General features: G+C 60.3%; 1 protein-coding gene across 1 annotated transcript in view; it reads left to right on the top strand.

The window, feature by feature from the left end:
• Positions 1 to 17311, top strand: part of LOC138919974 (potassium voltage-gated channel subfamily KQT member 1-like) — a 106689-nt gene that overhangs the window by 39809 nt on the left and 49569 nt on the right. Inside the window, 6 exon segments of the mRNA XM_070246834.1 lie at positions 1420 to 1546; positions 2051 to 2129; positions 2473 to 2569; positions 3214 to 3354; positions 13434 to 13544; positions 14649 to 14744. Coding sequence (XP_070102935.1) covers positions 1420 to 1546; positions 2051 to 2129; positions 2473 to 2569; positions 3214 to 3354; positions 13434 to 13544; positions 14649 to 14744 — 651 coding nt within the window.

The raw sequence follows: 17311 nt of genomic DNA, 5'->3' as shown, positions 1-17311 counted from the left end.
GGGCCGGCTCCAAGGATTTTTGCATCAATATTCATAATGGATACTGGCCTGTAGTTTTCTTTTCTTGTAATGTCTTTGTCTGGCTTTGGTATCAGGCTCATGCTGGCCCCATAGAACGAGTTAGGAAATGTTCTCTCCTTTTCAATTTTTTGGGAAAGGTTTAAGAAAGATTGGTATTGGTTCTTCTTTAAATGTTTGATAGAATTCACCAGTGAGGCCATTAGGTTCTGGGCTTTTCTTTGCTGGGAGATTTTTGATTACTGATTCAGTCTCTTTATTAGTTATGGGTCCATTCAGATTGGTTTTTTTGGTTTTTTTGCTTGAGGAGGATTAGCCTGAGCTAACATCTGTGCCAATTTCCTCCACTTTATATGTGGGATGCTGCCACAGCATAGCTGATGAGTAGTGTAGGTCCACACCTGGGATCTGAACCCACGTACTCGGGCTGCCTAACCACTGTGCCATGGGGCCAGCCCCCAGATTGTCTATTCCTTTATGATTTAGTCTTGGTAGGTTTTGCGTTTCTAAGATTTTGTCCATTTCGTCTCGGGTATCCAATTGGTTGGTGTACAGCACTTTCCTTTTGAATTAATTCTTACGCTATCCATCCTCATTGGCCCATCTACCCATCCCTTTCTTCCTCCGTCCCTCCATCTCTCCTTCCACCCACCTGCCTGTCCATCGTAAACCAGGTGTTGGTCCTTGCTCTCTGGCTTCCCCTCACCTCCCCAGAGTGCCGTGACTATAGGGCTCATCTGTGGAACAGTCTCTGCTGGAGGCCTGGGCCATGGGAAGGCCCTCTAGGGGGCATTATTTCACAGGTGACATTGTACCTGCCCTTCCCTTTAGGACTGTGACGCCCTCTGAGACCCTGCTTTCTCCTGTGACCCAGCTCCCCTGCCCCAGGGAGCTCTTGCACCTGCGCCCCACTGAAGGCTGCCAAGTGGTGGACACTGTGTCCCTGGTGGCATGGTGGCCATGTGAGGTGACAGAGGGATTGTCCATGAGGACAGATGTTCTCCAACCCCCTAATTGGGATGTATGGCCTGCACTCTGGGGACTCAGTGGTTTAAATGAGTGCTGGCTGGAGAACGTGGGCTTCAGATGTCGTATTTCTTGGGGCCAGACGAGAGCACAAGACCCAGAGCTGCTCCTGAGCTCTGGCATGGATGTCCCCTTGGGCATGGTCAAGCCCTGGTCTGAAGAGAAGCAGGCCTCACTGGTGTCCACCAGCAGGGAACCTGGGCTTGGGTCGCTGGCCTCTCCGGAGGGGCGATGCAGACCAGGACCCTGACCGGCTGCTCTTGCGACGTCTCTCAACAGAGGCTCCCACATTGGGGGCCTGCCCATTGGAGTAGCCCCGCCTGAACAGGTGTCATGGCTGGCCGCGTGGTGAGCTCGTGCCCCTTTGCCCCGCAGGAGATCGTCCTGGTGGTGTTCTTTGGGACAGAGTACGCCGTCCGCCTCTGGTCAGCAGGCTGCCGCAGCAAGTACGTGGGCATCTGGGGGTGGCTGCGCTTTGCCCGGAAGCCCATTTCCATCATTGGTGAGTCATGCCTGCCCCCACGGAAACTTCACCCCGAGGTTCCCAGGCAAGGGCTGGCCCCATCCCCAGGAAGGGGGCTCTGTGGGGCGGGCGCCTATCATGAGCACCAGCAAGCAGGGTACCCGTGAGGAGAGAGAGACCCCCAGGCTACCCTGCCTATAATGGGGCAGGACCCCAAGGCCAGCAAGGTGACATCCCAAGTCCCCCAGCACGGGAGCCAGCCTCCACACCAGGGTCCCCTGTCCTCAGATGCTGATCACGGGCGGGGGTCTTGACTGTGCTTTAGTACGGCGTCAGTGTCTGCTGCCCTCAGTGGCCTGTGAGCCGGGGCCAGGGCGTTGGGGCCAGGTGGGCTCTGCATGTGCCCGAGACAGAGGGCTGAGTCTCCCCATCCAAGGTATCTCTGTCTCCCCTTTGTCAGGCCCTGTCCCACCCAACTGCCAGGCTCCTTGCCCTGAGCCAGCTGCCTGGCTGGTGATGGTGGTGTCACACTGTCCCCCGTAGACCTCATTGTGGTTGTGGCCTCCATGGTTGTCCTCTGCGTGGGCTCCAAAGGGCAGGTGTTTGCCACCTCAGCCATCAGGTACAGCTGGGCTGCAGCTCTCCTGGCTGGGAGGGGAGAGAGCTTCGGGCTGGTGTGCTGGGGTGGGCGGCCGGCTTGGGGCCCCTGCTGAGTTAGGCTGCCTGGCTTCCAGACCCAGAACGAGCACTAGTTCATTTCCAGGATTCAGTCTGCTCTTCTGTAAACTGGGGTGATCCCGGGGCCTCCCCCAGAAGCAGTCTGCCCCTAGCCCTCAGCCTGTGCTTGAGGAAGGGGGTGAGGGGCGTTGGGGGTTGCACAATGGTGAGTGGGTAGGTTCGGAGCCAGGCTTTGAGGTGCCTGGGTGGAGTGGTCTGGACGGGGCATGGAGACTTCTCTTTCGCAGGGGCATCTGATTCCTTCAGATCCTGAGAATGCTGCATGTCGACCGCCAGGGAGGCACCTGGAGGCTGCTGGGCTCCGTGGTCTTCATCCACCGTCAGGTGGGTGGTCCGGGGGAGGTGCAGGGGCCTGGAATAGGGACAGACAGGGTGCAGTGCAGGGGCTCAGCCAAGCCCTAGTCCAAGCCAGGTGGGCCGTTCTGTCCATACCAATGGTGCCAGCATCCCTGGCCTGCCAGGCTAATGATGTTCCTTCAAGCTGGGGACAAGAGACTATGGGGCAAATGAAAAGACAGAAATGCAAGGTGGAAAAAGGTCCAGGAGACTCAGAAATCTAGAACTGGGCAGATCAAGAATAGCCCCGGGGGGGTGGAGGTGGCCCACCTGCTCCCCTCCAAGAGGGCCTAGCCGTTCCTCCCACCACGGCTTTGCAGGACAGAGAGCCGCAGCAGCAGAGCCTGTGAAGCCCAGACCGTCTGTCCAGGCCAGGGCTGGGGGCCCGCCTCACTCCTGGGGGCAGGACCCAGCACTGGCCTTTTACAAGAGTTGTGAGAAATAGTTATTTTGAAGTCTGATGTCTGCATGTAAAACATGCTGGAATTTACGTAGAACTTTCTGGTAAATGTTGGAACTTGCTGCTGGGCAGGCCCCCGCTGCCTGTGATGTTGGCCAGGCATTTTCGCAGAGGCCGCTGGATGCCCGGGAGCCCAGATGACGGGCACCTTCTCTGCTCGCTCTGTTTCCAGGAGCTGATAACCACCTTGTACATTGGCTTCCTGGGCCTCATCTTCTCCTCTTACTTCGTGTGCCTGGCCGAGAAGGACGCCGTGAACGAGTCGGGCCGTGTCGAGTTTGGCAGCTATGCAGATGCCCTTTGGTGGGGGGTAGTAAGTTGGGACTTCGGACAGGGCTGTCCAGTGTGGGGGCTGCAGGGCCACAGACAGCAGAGGGCAGGACGTTGCCCATGGGCTGGGGGGCTCTGGGTTCTGAAGATTTCGTGCCTCAACAGGGGCACTCCTTGCCCGAATGCTCAAAACCCCTCCTGCAGGCTTGGGGTTGAAGCTGGCTGTGGCCAGGTGTGGTGGGCCAGCGGCTAAGCACAGTGCCAGCACTCAGAAGGCCGCACCCTCGGTGGCTGCACACTTGACGTCCTAACCTTTTTGTCTTTGAACCTGTGTTTGTGAGGGAAGTCAGAGGTGCTGGAGTGGGTGCGGGGCACTTGGAGCCTCAGCTCACGCTGGGTCCCAGCTCTGCCCGCCCCACCGGGGCCCGAGTCCTCCGCTACCTGTCCCCTCGCCTGTACCCCGGCCCTGAGGCCCCGGCCGCCCTTCACCCTGGGTGCAGATGTGGGACGGTGGGGTCAGATGTGTGCCCTGCATCTCTGAGGGCCTGTGCTGGCCCCACAGCTGCCCCTGTGTCAAGGAGCTTGACATTATGTCTCAAACAAGGCACCCAGGACAGGTGGGAGGACCTCCGATGGAGGAGGTCTCCCACGTGGTGACATGCGCCATGCCTGTGAATTTGGTAGCTGGCCCTGGGCAGCAGTAATGCCAGAGCGGGCTGTGCCCTGAGAGGCAAAGTAGTCCAGAAAAGTGTGGGTTCTGCACCAGGGGCACAGGGGCTCCCCTGGCTGCGAAGATGGGACTCCTTGGGCGAGCTGAGGGCAGAGCCTGGCTGGTGTGCTCCCTCCCCCTCCACCAACCACCCAGCTTCTGCTTGGAAGTGGCTGGGACCCAGGCTGGGTGGCTCTTAGCTCCCCTGAGCTGCCACTGTGCAGGAGAGGTGGATGGAAAGCAGAAGCAGATGATCCCGCAGAAGGTGAACACCACTCGGGTTTGCCATGGATGGTCCGGGGGCCTCAGCCAGCTGCAGGAGGTCTGACTGCGTGCTACGTGGGTGCCGCTGCTGGCGGGAACCTGGCGTCACTGGACTGTGGGCCCGCGGAGCAAGTTTTCAGGGCACCAAACCTGCCACTCACATCTCCGACCTCACGGAGAGGAGGCAGATCCTGGGAATTATCTGCAGGGTGGCCGGCAGCTTACCACCCACAGGGATGGGGAACAGCAAGTGCAGGGCCCTGAGGCAGCCTGGGAAGGCTGCTCGCTGTAGGGGAAGGCAGGGGTGTGGGCTGTCTCTGGGGCACAGCCAGGCCCCGGAACTCCCCGGCTGTCCCGTGGGGCACACGCAACACTACCTCCTTCAACATGCTCTCGGGGTGCAAGGAGCTAGTACCCCAGGACGCTCTAGAACTGAGCCTGGAGTGGTGGCGTGGGTGACAACAGTGGGGCACTGGCCCTGGTTACAAGCTGTGCAAGGCCGAGGGGGAGTCCCTTTGAGCTGGGGGCAGGCTGGCTGATGTCTAGGCTCACTCCGGCTGGGGCAGGAGAGGGTTGCAGCCTGCATGAGGTAGCGCCGAGGCCTTGGGGGCAGCGCAGGGTGGAAGGGGCAGTGGGTGGGGGACAACGGCTGTGCCAGGCCCTAGCTGTGTCTGTCCCCAATGCGTTCCCTTCCAGAAGGGGCAGGCCAGGCTCTCTCCTGGGGCTCCCCGCCCTCCTCCAGGAGGGAGGCCCATCCCCACTTTTTTCGGCGGGGCGGGATGCCACTCTGTGGCTCCCTGGGCAGGCACATGCCCCTGCCGTTTCTGCGTCCCCACCCCTGTGAGGCCAGGCACGCAGCGGGGTTCTTGATGTTGGCTGAGTCAGCGTGTTTTCTGGAAGCTTCCAACATGCCAGGCTGCTCAGGGAGGGCAAAGACTAAGCTCCTGGGTTGGGGAAGGCCCAGGTTCCAGCTCTGTCTGCCCGCCTGCCCTCCTGCAGGCTTGTGCCCCGCAGCCCAGGCGTGGCAGGCCCCAGCAGGTTTGGGTGGGCGGGCTCAGTCCCCGGCAGGGAGCTTGCCCGTGGTTGGCGGAGGGGTCCTGTCCTAGCGACAGGCAGGGCCCATGTAGGAACAGGCTACCCAGAGTCGGGAGGGTTCCCAGGGACCCGCCGCGCTGCAGGAGGCGCGTGGGGCACTGCCCGCCACAGCGCTGATAAGCGGGCTCGGCCGGCGCTGCCCTCCCTGCCTCTGGCGCCCGGGGCTGAGGGCGCGGGCTGCTCCCTGCCCCTGGCCGCGGCCGGGGCGCTCCCACTCCCACACCTGTGCAAACATCCGCCCGCCGGCCGGGAAAACGGCCCCTTTGTGCCCAGCTTGGCACGGGTGCCCCGGCCCGCGCCGTCAGCTGCAGCCCCAGCCTCGGTCACCACGGGCCCTGGCCTGGCCATTGTTCCTGCCGGGCCCTGCGCCCCTGGGCCGCCTGGGCCCCCTCTGCCGGGGCTCCGGGGCAAACGGCTCCCATTCATAGCAGCGGCTGCCCCTGCAGCTGTCCGGTCGGGAGCAGCCCGAGCCTTGAGTTATGGGCTGTGTTCCTGGCGTGTCTCGGACAAACAGAGCCCAAGAAACGCAAGCCGGGGCGGCCCCGATCGGGGCTTCGGGCCAGTTTGCCAACTGCAACTGCGCCCCGGCAGTTGTTCTGTCTCCTCTGTCTTGGCTTCCTTCACCCCAAGGGGGAGTGACGCCACCCCCCTACCCGACACTGTCCACGGCTCCCCGGCCTCAGCAGGCCGAGGAGGAGGTCTGCTCAATGGGGGGTGCTGCCAGAGGGCACCTAACGGGAGCGAGGGCTGGAAGCTGGGCCATATCCGATCTCTGCTGGGTCTGCACGCCTCCCCAGGCCTGGGCTAGGGGCCAGCCAGGAGCCAGCCCAGCTTCTCAGAGATGGACCCTAAAATAGAGCGTCTGGGCGGCTGGGGTATGGGAAGTGCCGTCCACTGGGTTTCCTTTGGAGAGCGGTGGCGAATCCTGCTGGGGACCCGCCATGTGGAGACGCTCTCAAGCCCCTTGGGCTGTGGGTGCCATAGGTGTGGCCCCAGGTGTCCTCAGCATCTGGGCTCAGCCGGTGGGTGTCTGTTGTGTGAATGAATGAGTGAGTTGATGTGCGTAGAACGGTTCTGTCCATGGCACCCGGGACAGTGGGTGTTGGGGTCTCCTGGGGCTGATGCAATGAAGTCTCACAGATTAGGGGGCTTTAAACAACAGAAACGTATTCTCTTCCAGTTCTGGAGGACAGCCTGAAATCGAGGTGTCGCAGGCCCACACTCCCTCTGGAGGCTCCAGGGGATCATACTTCCTGCCTCTTCCGGCTTCTGGGGGCTCCAGGTGCTCCTGGGCTTGTGGCCACATCTTCTGTCTCTTATAAGGACATTTGTCGTTGGATTTAGGGCCCAGCTGGGTAACCCCGGATGATCTCAACTCGAGTTCCTTAACTTAATCACCTCCACAGAGGCCCTATTTCCAAACAAGCTTGTATACTGAGGGTCCAGGTGGACAAGAATTTCGGGGGGATGCCATTCAGCCCAGGACGGTGGGTGGCCCAGGTGGACTTCATGAGAAGGTCCCTCCTCTCACAGCCTCAGTTTCCACTCTGTCCAGCAAAGGTGCCAGGTCAGCGGCCGATGTCCCCCCACCCCGGGTGGGGACGCCTGATTCGGGTGTGAGGGCTCCCTGCTCCCCTACATGTGGCGCCCCACACCTGGCTGCTGAGGTGTTTGGGGAGGATTTAAGACTTTTTTCTTTGCCCTTGGAACAAACTGCGTTTGTTTGTATGAAAGTCGGAGTGGAGGGAAAGGCAGTTTTGCACACACGGGCTCCTCTGTTTAGCGCCTGGGGGTCTCTCAAATCAGAAGCCTGCCCGGCTCTGTTTACCCCTGCGTCTAAATTTAGAATTGAGAGTGAAAGGCTGGGAGCCGGCTCTGCGTCTCAGCCACCATCTAAAATAGAGTCTGACTCCTGTCCCCTCTCTCCCTAGCCGTCGACTCCAGAGGGTCCTGGCTTCCCAGGCTGTACGGCATCCTGGCAGGAGGAGGCCAGAGGGGTCTAGGGGCTGAGTGGGGCCTGGGTGAGGACAGGGCCTCCCAGACATTCCTATGTAAGCCCTGGTAGCACCGCCAAGTGGGTAGGGCCAGTGTCAGGACCTCGTCTGAAGCTGGGGAAACTGAGGCTGTGTGGGCCTGGGTATGGTGGGCCAGCCCCCCAGCACCCAGACCCTACCCGTTCCAGGGCTCTTTCTCTGCCGGGAGCTCCGCACAAGGCCTGGGAGTGCTGGGCAGCAGAGAACAGAGGGTCTGCTTGTCCCCAGGCCACTGCCCACCCCAGTATGATCCTTCCTCTGTAGACTATAGTGTATGGCGTGAGAAATGCAGGCTCTGGGAGCCCAGCCAGAGAAAGGCCTTTACAGCTGGGTTTTGCAGGATGAGTAGGAGTCCACAAAGCAGGTCCATCTCTCTGTACTTACTGCCCACTGACCGACACCTGGGGGGATTTCTTACATGGCCAAGGCAGGCCCCGTGAGGGTGGTGTACAGAATTGGTTTCCTCTGGGGTGGGGTTCAGCTCATGTCAGCAAGGGTAAGAACTTTCCAGCTTCATCCTGAGGGGAAGAAACATGGTCAGCATCAGGAAGCAGTGAAACAGGAGGCAGTGGGGTAATGTAGTGGTCAGGAGCTGGGGGTTGGAGTCAGACGTGGTACTGCGTCCCAGCTTCACCACCGACCAGCTAGCTATGTGGCCCTGGGCAGGTTACCCAACATCTCTGGGCTCATCTGTAAAATGGGTGTGAGTACCTACTTCCGTGATTGTTGGAGAGTTGTCCGTGAGAACACAGAAAGCCTTGGGCGCCAGGCACCCAGAGAGGACGAGGACAAAGTAAAGGCTGTAGTAAATTTTAGAGGGCCGCTACCAGCCGTGGTTCTCTTGGTGCTCCCCAAAGCTAGACACCAGGTGATGACCCTACAGCAAGCTAATTCACACTCAAGTGTTTATGGCTGCCATGATCCAATCACACTCTTAGTCCTGCTAGTCTTGAGGGTCCTGTTCTGCCCCTGCCTCCCCACCCCCCCAACCTGCCTGCAGCACTTTCCTCACAGAGCGGCCCCTCCAGCGTCCCAGGGACCTTGTGTGTCTGATTCCCTTTCCCAGGGCCTGGGCAAGGCTGGCAGCAGGGCAGGGGCTCATGAATGAATGACAGAGCAGGTCAGTGAGGCAGAGATGGGGAGGGCAGACCACGGAGTCAGCTTCCTGGGGTGCAAAGACAGCTGCACCACCACATTGGCTCTGGGGCCAGGGCAGAGCGTATGACTGCTCTGTGCCTCAGTTTCCCCATCTGTACAATGGGAGAGACAACAGGTCAACCTCCTAGGGCCACTGTGGGGCTCACTGAGTGGGCCGTGATCCCGGGAAGGCAGCGGCTGTTTCTGTTGCTGTGAAGACGTTCCTTGGACGCCGCGGGCCTCTTGGCGAGGCTGGCTCTTGGTACGAGGGCACATTTCTTTACTTTTGGATGTGATGTCAGGCATGTCGCTGCAGGCTGCTCTGCATGGCACTAGGGTACAGCAGGGGTTGGGCAGTCCTGGTCTTGTGCTCTCGGAGTCACAGTCGGGGTCTGCACACAGAGATTTGCTGGGTCCGTGGAGGACCTCCTCTGCCCGCCCTGGGAATCCAGGAGGGCCTCCTGAGGAGGTGATATCTGAACTGAGCTCTCAAGGCAGAGTCGCCTGGGCATCCAACATGTGGGTCCTTGAGCCTGGCCATTCTGCGGGGTAGACGTGGCCTGGCCGGCACCCAGGGTGTCCACGGCGTCATGTCAGCCTCTGTCTGGGGCTCCCGCTCAGGAGGAGGGGTGAGGGAGGTCCTGACCCCACCCAGTGGTTCTGCAGGACGACCCTGGGCACGGCCCTTCTCATCAGTCCTTGTAGTCCGTATCCCCGTGTAGGGGTGCTAGGGCCTGTGAGCCACGCTGAGCGGGGCCACGGTACTCAACCGGGCCCAGGATCCAAGGTTGCTGTGAGGGAGAAGATAAACTCAAGGGACGAGAAGCCCCGGGCCAGCACGGATCTGTGTTCATCGATTTCCTTTTTCCTGCTGAAAGGAAGTGGGTTTATTTTGGGGTCTGGGGCAGCTTTTGTTTTTGCTCGTAGTTTGCAAGCTGGCCTGGGCTGCTCCCTCGGCCCCTGCGGACCGGCGTCTGCCCCCTTCACGGCCAATTTCCACCAGCTGGGCTGGGGTCTCCTGGGGCAGCCCCACGACAAGCCGGGGCTGGGCGTCCCCTGGGCACAAGAGCCCAGGACCGCTGCTCCTCCTTCGCTGCCCTGAGACAGCCCTGCCTCTCAGCAGCCTGCCCCTCTGTCCACGCTTCTCCTCCCCAAGGCTGCCCTCTCCCTGGCTCTGTCTTTGCAGCCTCGTCCGGGCAGGTCGGTGGCCGGAGGCTGCGCAAGGCCTGGGCCTGTGACGGGGCAGCAGCCTCCAGCCTCAGGCTTCTTCTGCAGGCCTCCTGACGTCATGGCATGGCATGGCCTGTGGGGTCATGTGGGCCTTGGTTCAGTGCCAGCTCGGTCACTTACCAGTGGGGAGATCTCAGGCACAGTGACTGACCCCCAGCCTCAGTTTTCCCCTCTGTAAGATGGTGCCTAACGCATGGCATCATCTCAAGTTTGCCCATCAGAGGTGCCACCTGTGATGTGAGCCCCTAAGTGTCTGCGTTGGCATCGTCCTCTTGCCCTTTCCCTCTGGATGGACAACCATGACATCTCCAGGTGGGCCTGGTCTGGGGTGGCCGCAGGCTGACGGCCTCCACAGTGGAGGTGGGGTTTCCGGGCAGGCCCTTATCTCCCTTGAAGGGAAGGCTGTTTACAAAGGAGAGAATAAAATGGTGCCAGTGCCAGCTTTTCAGGACAGAACGTGTGTGGGGGGGAACTGGAAGGTTCTCTCCTGCCTCCTGTCCTCAAAATGTGAGTGAAGACACAAAGGAGAGACACAAACGGTGCAGGACATACTCCAGCTCCCACTCCCGGGAGGACAAGGATGGCCTGGCTGCCCCCACCCCCCCGCCCGCCTCCATGGTCCTGTCATGGGCAGGATGCCATCCATGGGTTCATGTGAGCCAGCCTGTGTGCGCCATGGCCCGGGCGGCACCGGGCGGGGGGAGTGTGTGCTGCAGCGGCTGGGTTGTGTCTCCCCGAGTTTGTGGGCCTGGGGGACGGACGTGCAGATCTGCATTCTGGATGGCCCGCCATCGAGGGCAAGTTCTGAGCACAGCAGCTATAAAACAGCCCATTCCTGAGCTGCTTGTGTCTGTGAATTCAGGAAAAACAAACAGCTCTGCGGGGATGGGCCATTTCCTCAAAGAGCTGAAAGGATGTCTTTAACTTGACAAAGAGGGTCTGTGACAGGGTCTGAGAGGGGAGGCTGAGGTTCCCAGCTCTGGGCTTTAGCCCTCCACGGAGGGGTTGGGGGACACCTGGCCCGGGGCTCTCCCACTTCTGCCCACCGCCCGGCCAGCAGGGAGTGCCAGCACCTCCTGGGCAGCTTGGGACCAGGCATGGGGGCCAGGGGACGCGGATGGGGGTCCCCCCCTCCAGGGCTCTTGTCTGCTGGGGGAGATGGGCGCAGGCTCCATTCTGCCCTCGGGGCCTTCCATGTGAGCCCCTTCCCTCCCCCACCTACATCCGGTTCCCAGTCATCGTGGGGGTTTTTTTGCATTAATTTTGGTAATTTAAAATGTTACGTTACATGTTATTTGTCTTGAGGCCTGAGTTTCAGGCGCCCATTAAACTCTCCCCCCGTGGGAGCGCCTCCTGCGCCTCCCTGGTTGCACGTCTCGGAGGCCACCCTGCCTCTCACTCCCCGCGTGGCGCCATCCTTGAACTTGTGGGTCTCGGGACCCCTTTGCACTCTTAACAATTATTGAAGACCCCAGAGAGCTTTTGTTTATGTGGGTTTTAACTATTGATACCACATTAGAAAATAAAACTGAGAAATTTTAAAAAGGTTTCTATATTCATTCGTTAAAATAATAGGAAACCCATCATATGATTATGTAAATAAAATAATTTTATGAAAGACGACTGTGCTTTCCACGAGCGGGCTGGGTGTGGTGTCTTGGATGCCCCGCCCCGCTGGCAGCTCCCTCTGCCTTGGTTCCATGCACCCGGGCCTCACGTGTGGGGTGCAGGCCCTCTGGGGGCTCTGGGCTCCCCAGGCCCCTTTGTCTGCCAGCCTGCCAGTGGCCTTGCCCGTGGCCCCTGCTGCACCCTGCAGGTGCCTAGGCCATGGTCCGGGGTGCATGCCTGTGTGTGCGTGTAAGCTGTTGGGCCTAAGCGTGCCCAGAGAGTTGGGCTTGACGAGTGTGCCAGCCCCCCTTCATGTGACCTTGTTGTGTTGTGTGTGTTTGAGATGCATGTGATTGTGTGTGCCACGCTGCTGCCTGAGCACATCAGGCTGTTGCATGTCTTAGCGCGCGTGTGTGAAGCACATTTGTGAGTGTGCACCCACGTGCACAGGCTCGGGGATCCCTTTAAAAGGCCCAGTAGTAGGAGGCCCGGTGCCCTCAGCGTCTGTCTGTGGGATGTGTGTTTGAGGGACACTGACATGGCAGGGAAATGCTCCATGGGGGCACTTGTGGGAGATGGCTCTCAGAAGCAGGGGGACCATAAACAGACGCACGGTCGGGCTGGGGGGCTCAGCAGCGGCCAGCCTGTAATATCCCCGCTCATGGGAGCTCACCACGTGGCCATACCTCCCCAGGAAGTGACTTGCCCTTGGTGTAACTCAGTCTTCTGCGCCACGCCCTTTCCTGCTGCCCGGCTCCTCCGTGGCTCCCATTTCCCGCGGGCCTTTCCTGGGTGGCTCAAGTGATTCTGATTCGTGTGTGCCTGTCTGTCTCTGTCCATGTGCACATGTGTGTGTCCCTGCCCAGCTGTGGCCACTGGGCTTCTCTGCTCCCTCCCTCTGCCCTCAGTGGCTGGTGGAGAGCTCAGGGAGGCCCGAGGACCCAGGGCTCTGGGGGGCTGGGGTGAGTGGGTGGTCACCACTGTAGAACTCACTGTTTCTTCTCTGGGCCTTGTCTTCCGTCAGAGTCTGTCAAATGGCCTCCCCACGCCCTGTGCCAGCCTCATGGGGCAGGGGACGGAATGAGGGCACCGTACAGACCTTCCTGGGCCTGCCAGAGGCAGTTCTTAGCCAGGACTGGAGGCCCTGGAGAGGAGAAGCCAGGCTGGCAAGCCCATGGGGCAGGCGGGTGCCAGCCAGGCTGCCTGCTCACAGGACCACCGTGACTGCTGCCTTGGTGTGTGGATGTGAGTGTGTGACAGGATAAGCTGTGACTCTGGGCCACCCCAAGTCCCCTTGCCAGGCTCGGAGCTGGCACCTTGAACACCCTGCAGGCAGCCCCACAGCCCAGACTCTGGGGCATTTGCAGCCGGCAGAGGCCCCAGAGAGCAAACCTCAGATGCCAGTAGGAAGCGAGCCTGGTGTGGGCGTGGGGGCGGGGTGGGAGCAGCCCCTCACTCCCATTGTCCCACCACACCCTGGATGGACACCTCCCCCACCGAGAAGAAGGATCGAACTGCGTCTGGTTCTCTCAGAAAAAAAAGGACAAACGAAACATCTGGTGCCCGGAGTGGCGCCAGGAAGTGGCATGTCATCCCCATCCTGGCATTTTGTTGAGGACCAGCCTCAGTGGGAGCTTCCGGCCTTCTGAGGGCTGGCGCAGAGCGACGTCGGTGGCCTGGGTGGTGGACCTCCTTGGGGATGGGGCAGACGGGTGGAGCAGGGAGGCCATGCCTGGCCTTCCCATGGGGTGGGCCTCCTGGCCTGCTTGTCCGGCTGGCGGGCCCTGGTCCTCCATTGGTGCTGAGCTCCTGTGCACAGCCCGGTGGACGTGCTTCCTTTGCAGTGTTAAGTTTGGGAGACACAACTGTCCACTGCTCTGGCACTGGTCCTCTGGCCAAGCCACTTGGCCATCTGGTGATGAGATGTCTCCCTGGCCTCCATTCACAAGGTGGCAGGTCTTGAGTGGAGGTGGGTTCGGGCTGGACAGATGCTCATCCTGAGTTTCTGGGGCCTTGACTGCTGACTGCTGCCCCTCTTCCTTGCAGGTCACTGTCACCACCATTGGCTATGGAGACAAAGTGCCCCAGACGCGGGTCGGGAAGACCATTGCCTCCTGCTTCTCCATCTTCGCTATCTCGTTCTTCGCACTCCCGGCGGTAGGTGCTCCATGTTGCGTGGCATCTCCACCGCTCTCTGGCTTTCCTCTACACTCTGGGGCTGGCTAGGGGTCCCCCGGTGAACAGACTCACTCATGGCGCGGCACATTCAGAACCCAGCTCACCTGCCACAGGGCCTCTGGAAGCCACCTGCCCTCCTGTTCCCAACCCCCAGTGGGGTCCTTTGTAGCAAGTGTAGGAGGCAGCCTAGCATGGTTTGATGGTGATGGCTGGGTCTTTCGTGGCAGACGGTGGGGTGCAGCCTAGCTTATTTGGTCCCTGAGGGTAGGGAGGAGGTGCCAATGTGGCTTCAACATGACCGCGGAGGTGGGGTCCATGTGCCTGGTGAGGGAGGGAGCGGTCCTGTGCTGTTGCCTGGGAGGGGCTTCCATCCATGTCCTTTCCAGAAATCATAGACTGTGTGTGTTAGAATCCTCTAGTTCACTATGTATGTATGTCGGCATGTGTGTTATGCGTGTATATGTGTGGTATGTGCATAGTATGAGCATGTGTGTTATAGACCACATAGTGTGTGTACGTGTGTGCATGTGTATGTGTGTATATGTGTCACATAGGTATACATGGGGTGTGTATTGGCATATGTATGTGTGTCTATAGATCATGGATGTGTATATGTGCTGTCTCTGTGCAGTACATGTATGGCATATGTGTATATGTGTATTGTGTGTGTCTAGGCATGTGTGTGCTGTCCAGTATATGTGTGTAGTGTATGTGCATGTGTAAATACATCACATAGGATAGTATGTGTGTGTATATGCACATGCATGTGCAAGTGTAGGTATATGACTTGATCTCCTCTGCAGGTGGGGAGCTCCCTCCCCAATGAGCTAGTCCTCTTTATCACAGGGGCAATCCTGAGGTGGCAGCAGCAGCCCCCTTGGATGGGGCTGCCTTCTGCCCAGGCAGACTGACTGAGCCAGAGGTGCCAGCCTCGTTTGTGGGGCCTGCGGTGCCAAGCGGGCCGGGCCTCCCCAAGCCAGTGACCCAGTGTCCACCCTGTCTCCCCAGCTCCTGCGTTCTACAGGCCAGGCCCGACCAGTGGTCACCTGTGTGACCCGAGCCCTGGTTTCTGTCCCTTCCTAGGGGATCCTCGGCTCGGGCTTTGCCCTGAAGGTGCAGCAGAAGCAGAGGCAGAAACACTTCAACCGGCAGATTCCGGCGGCAGCCTCGCTCATTCAGGTGACCCACCGCGGCGGCCTTGTTGCTGTCCTCCCACATGGCCATCGTGTTGCCTTGTGTCCGTCTGGGCAAATACAAGCCAGCGTCCATTCTGGCAGTCAGGAACCACTCTCCGCCCTGAAGTGACCGACCCATGAAGCTCCCGAGACCGTGTGCTCAGATCTCTCCAGAACATGGAAGAACCACATTCGCAGCACAGACGTGCTCACCTGTCGTAACTTCTGCTGCCGGGAACCATCCAGCAATGCTGGTAGGGTGGGCCCAGAAGTCGGGGGAGTCCACCACCATCCACTGCAGCTCCCACTGAGGGTCACATTCTGCAGGCTGGGCTGGGGGACAAGGAGGTGGCCTGGCCAGTCCTGGATTTGGTGTGGCTGGTTCTTTGGGCCCCTCACCTCCTGGCTGCAGAGGCCAGCCTTGGTGTCATTTCTCTCCCTCATCTTCTTCCTCTTTCTATGGCCGCCCCTGCTCTGCATGGGGGCAAGTCTGGAAGGGAGGAGCAATGGGTCCCCCTGTGGCCCTCCCCCACAGGGGTCAGGGCCCTGCCTGTGAAGCCTCAGTGCCTTCTGGGCCACTCCCAGCACCCACGGGGCTCAATGCTCTTGGGTGACGGGAGGTGAGGACCAGCGATCTGACAGCACGGGCCGCACTCTGCATTCACAGTGCCCGCTTAGCTTGCAGAAGACCCAGCAGCTGCCCCCACAGGGCCCGTGGCTCAGTGTGCCAGGCCTTCGGTGGTGGGCAAGGGGCTCCATGTGCCCTGAGGCCTCTCATTGCCTGGTGAGGAGCCAGGCAAGTCAGCTTCTCACTCCCCTCACCCCAAGGTTGCTGTAAGGAGACCTTCCCAGAGGCTCCCGGGCTGGGGGACCTGAGGAGGCAAAGCCTGAGAGCAGTGGGGAAAGGAAGGTTCTGGAGATGGGCGAGGAGGCAGGTGGCCCTGAGCCCCCAGACACTCAGCTCTGGTCTGTGACCCCAGGCTCCTAAAACACACCAGAGAACTGGGCAGCCCTTTTAATGCAAACGAAGACTAACGCACAAGACCCATTTGAAAATCTTGTCTCTGAGAGTCTTAGTCGCTGGCCCCTGCAGGGGCTAAGTGGGCCCAGGGCCTGCCTGAGGAGCAGCCGGGCAGGGGCTTCTGGAGCATGGGCGTCGTCATGTATCTGGCCGTGGATGTGGGGCCCTCTGCCTAGCGGGGCAGCAGCAGCGCACATGTGGCCCCCGCCCCGCGCACCCAGAGCTGAATGCCCCCCAGGGGCCTCCGGCAGGGCCCCAATGAGGGGTGGGCAGCTGTCCGTTGTTCAGCCTAAGAGCCGTGGCTCAGCCCGGGTCTCTGCTCGCTCCTCTGAAGCCCTTCCGGAACCCACCGTCTGGGGCCTGGACATTATACCTGGACGGGAAGGAAATAAAAGTCGCCATAAAGCTGAGGGGCCAGGCCCCTCTCAGGCCCAGTTTTATGACCCCACAGTTTCTCCTTTCGGGGAGACCATAAATCAGGCCCGTAAAACCGGCCCAGCCTGCCATGGGCAGACCGCCTGCAGGACGGGAACACGGGTGGCTGTCCTGAGGAGCCCTGGGCTGCTCCCAGGAATCGCACACCTCGGGAATGAGCATCTCTTAGAAGGCAGGTTTACCGGTGAGTTCAGGGGGTGCAGATGTACCCACGGCAGAAAGACTGGAGCTGGGGCCTAGGTCAGCGCACATGGTGTGAACCAAGGAAGGAAGCACGAGGCAGCCAGGTGATGTCGTGTTTGCGGGTAGGACATGCACAGGCTGCTTGGGACCGTGGGATGTGGAGGCAGCTTGGCATGGATGTGGCAGTGGGCCTGTGGCCCTTTCCTGATTGTCCTGGGTGCATGTGAGGGCTACACATGCCCCCCACTGGCTGCCATGTCTGCCTGGGTTCCCATCACAAGGGTGAGATGACTGACCCCAGGAACCCTGCCAGCGTGCCAGCACAGTCCCTACCTCGTCCTTCTCAGACTCCCATGGCCGCCAGCAGTGACAAGACCCCCAGGATGTATCCTCATAGGAAGCTCGTGGCACCCCCTACTGTCCCATCTCTGCCCACCTAGATGTGGCACGGCCTCCCCTCAGGTCCCCTGCCGATGGCATCTCCTCCTCTGGGTCATCCCCTGCATGGTAGTCGCCTCTAGAATGGACCCATGTGCCATCCGGAGGCTCCTCCCAACTGCAGGATGGTGCTGGGACCCGTGGGCCCTGCCTTGTGTCTCTGAGAGGGGCCTTGCTTCCTGGCCATTCAGTCTCTCCTCCCACCAGCCCCAGGGGCCCTGCTCCTCACACTCTGCCTGGTCGCGCCCCCCCAACCTCTTTGCTGCAGCCCGTCCTCACTGGATGGACCCCCGCTGTCCAGTTCTGCACCTGCCTGTGCACTTGCCGTGCATGCCTGGAGAGGAGGCAGACAACTAGGCATCTCCAGGGCCTTATGCGGGGCCTGAGTGCAGGAGGGCCTGGTGGGTGGAGGTGGTGGCAGATGGATTGCGGTTCACAGGGGAAGCCCTCTGTGGTGTCTGAGCTGCAAGTGACAGTCAGTGTGTCAGGCCATG

The sequence above is a fragment of the Equus caballus genome, chromosome 21 (genome assembly GCF_041296265.1).
Source record: "Equus caballus isolate H_3958 breed thoroughbred chromosome 21, TB-T2T, whole genome shotgun sequence".
NCBI lineage: Eukaryota > Metazoa > Chordata > Mammalia > Perissodactyla > Equidae > Equus > Equus caballus.
Note: the sequence above shows the minus strand (reverse complement) of the source record. Positions and strands in the feature narration are given on the sequence as shown.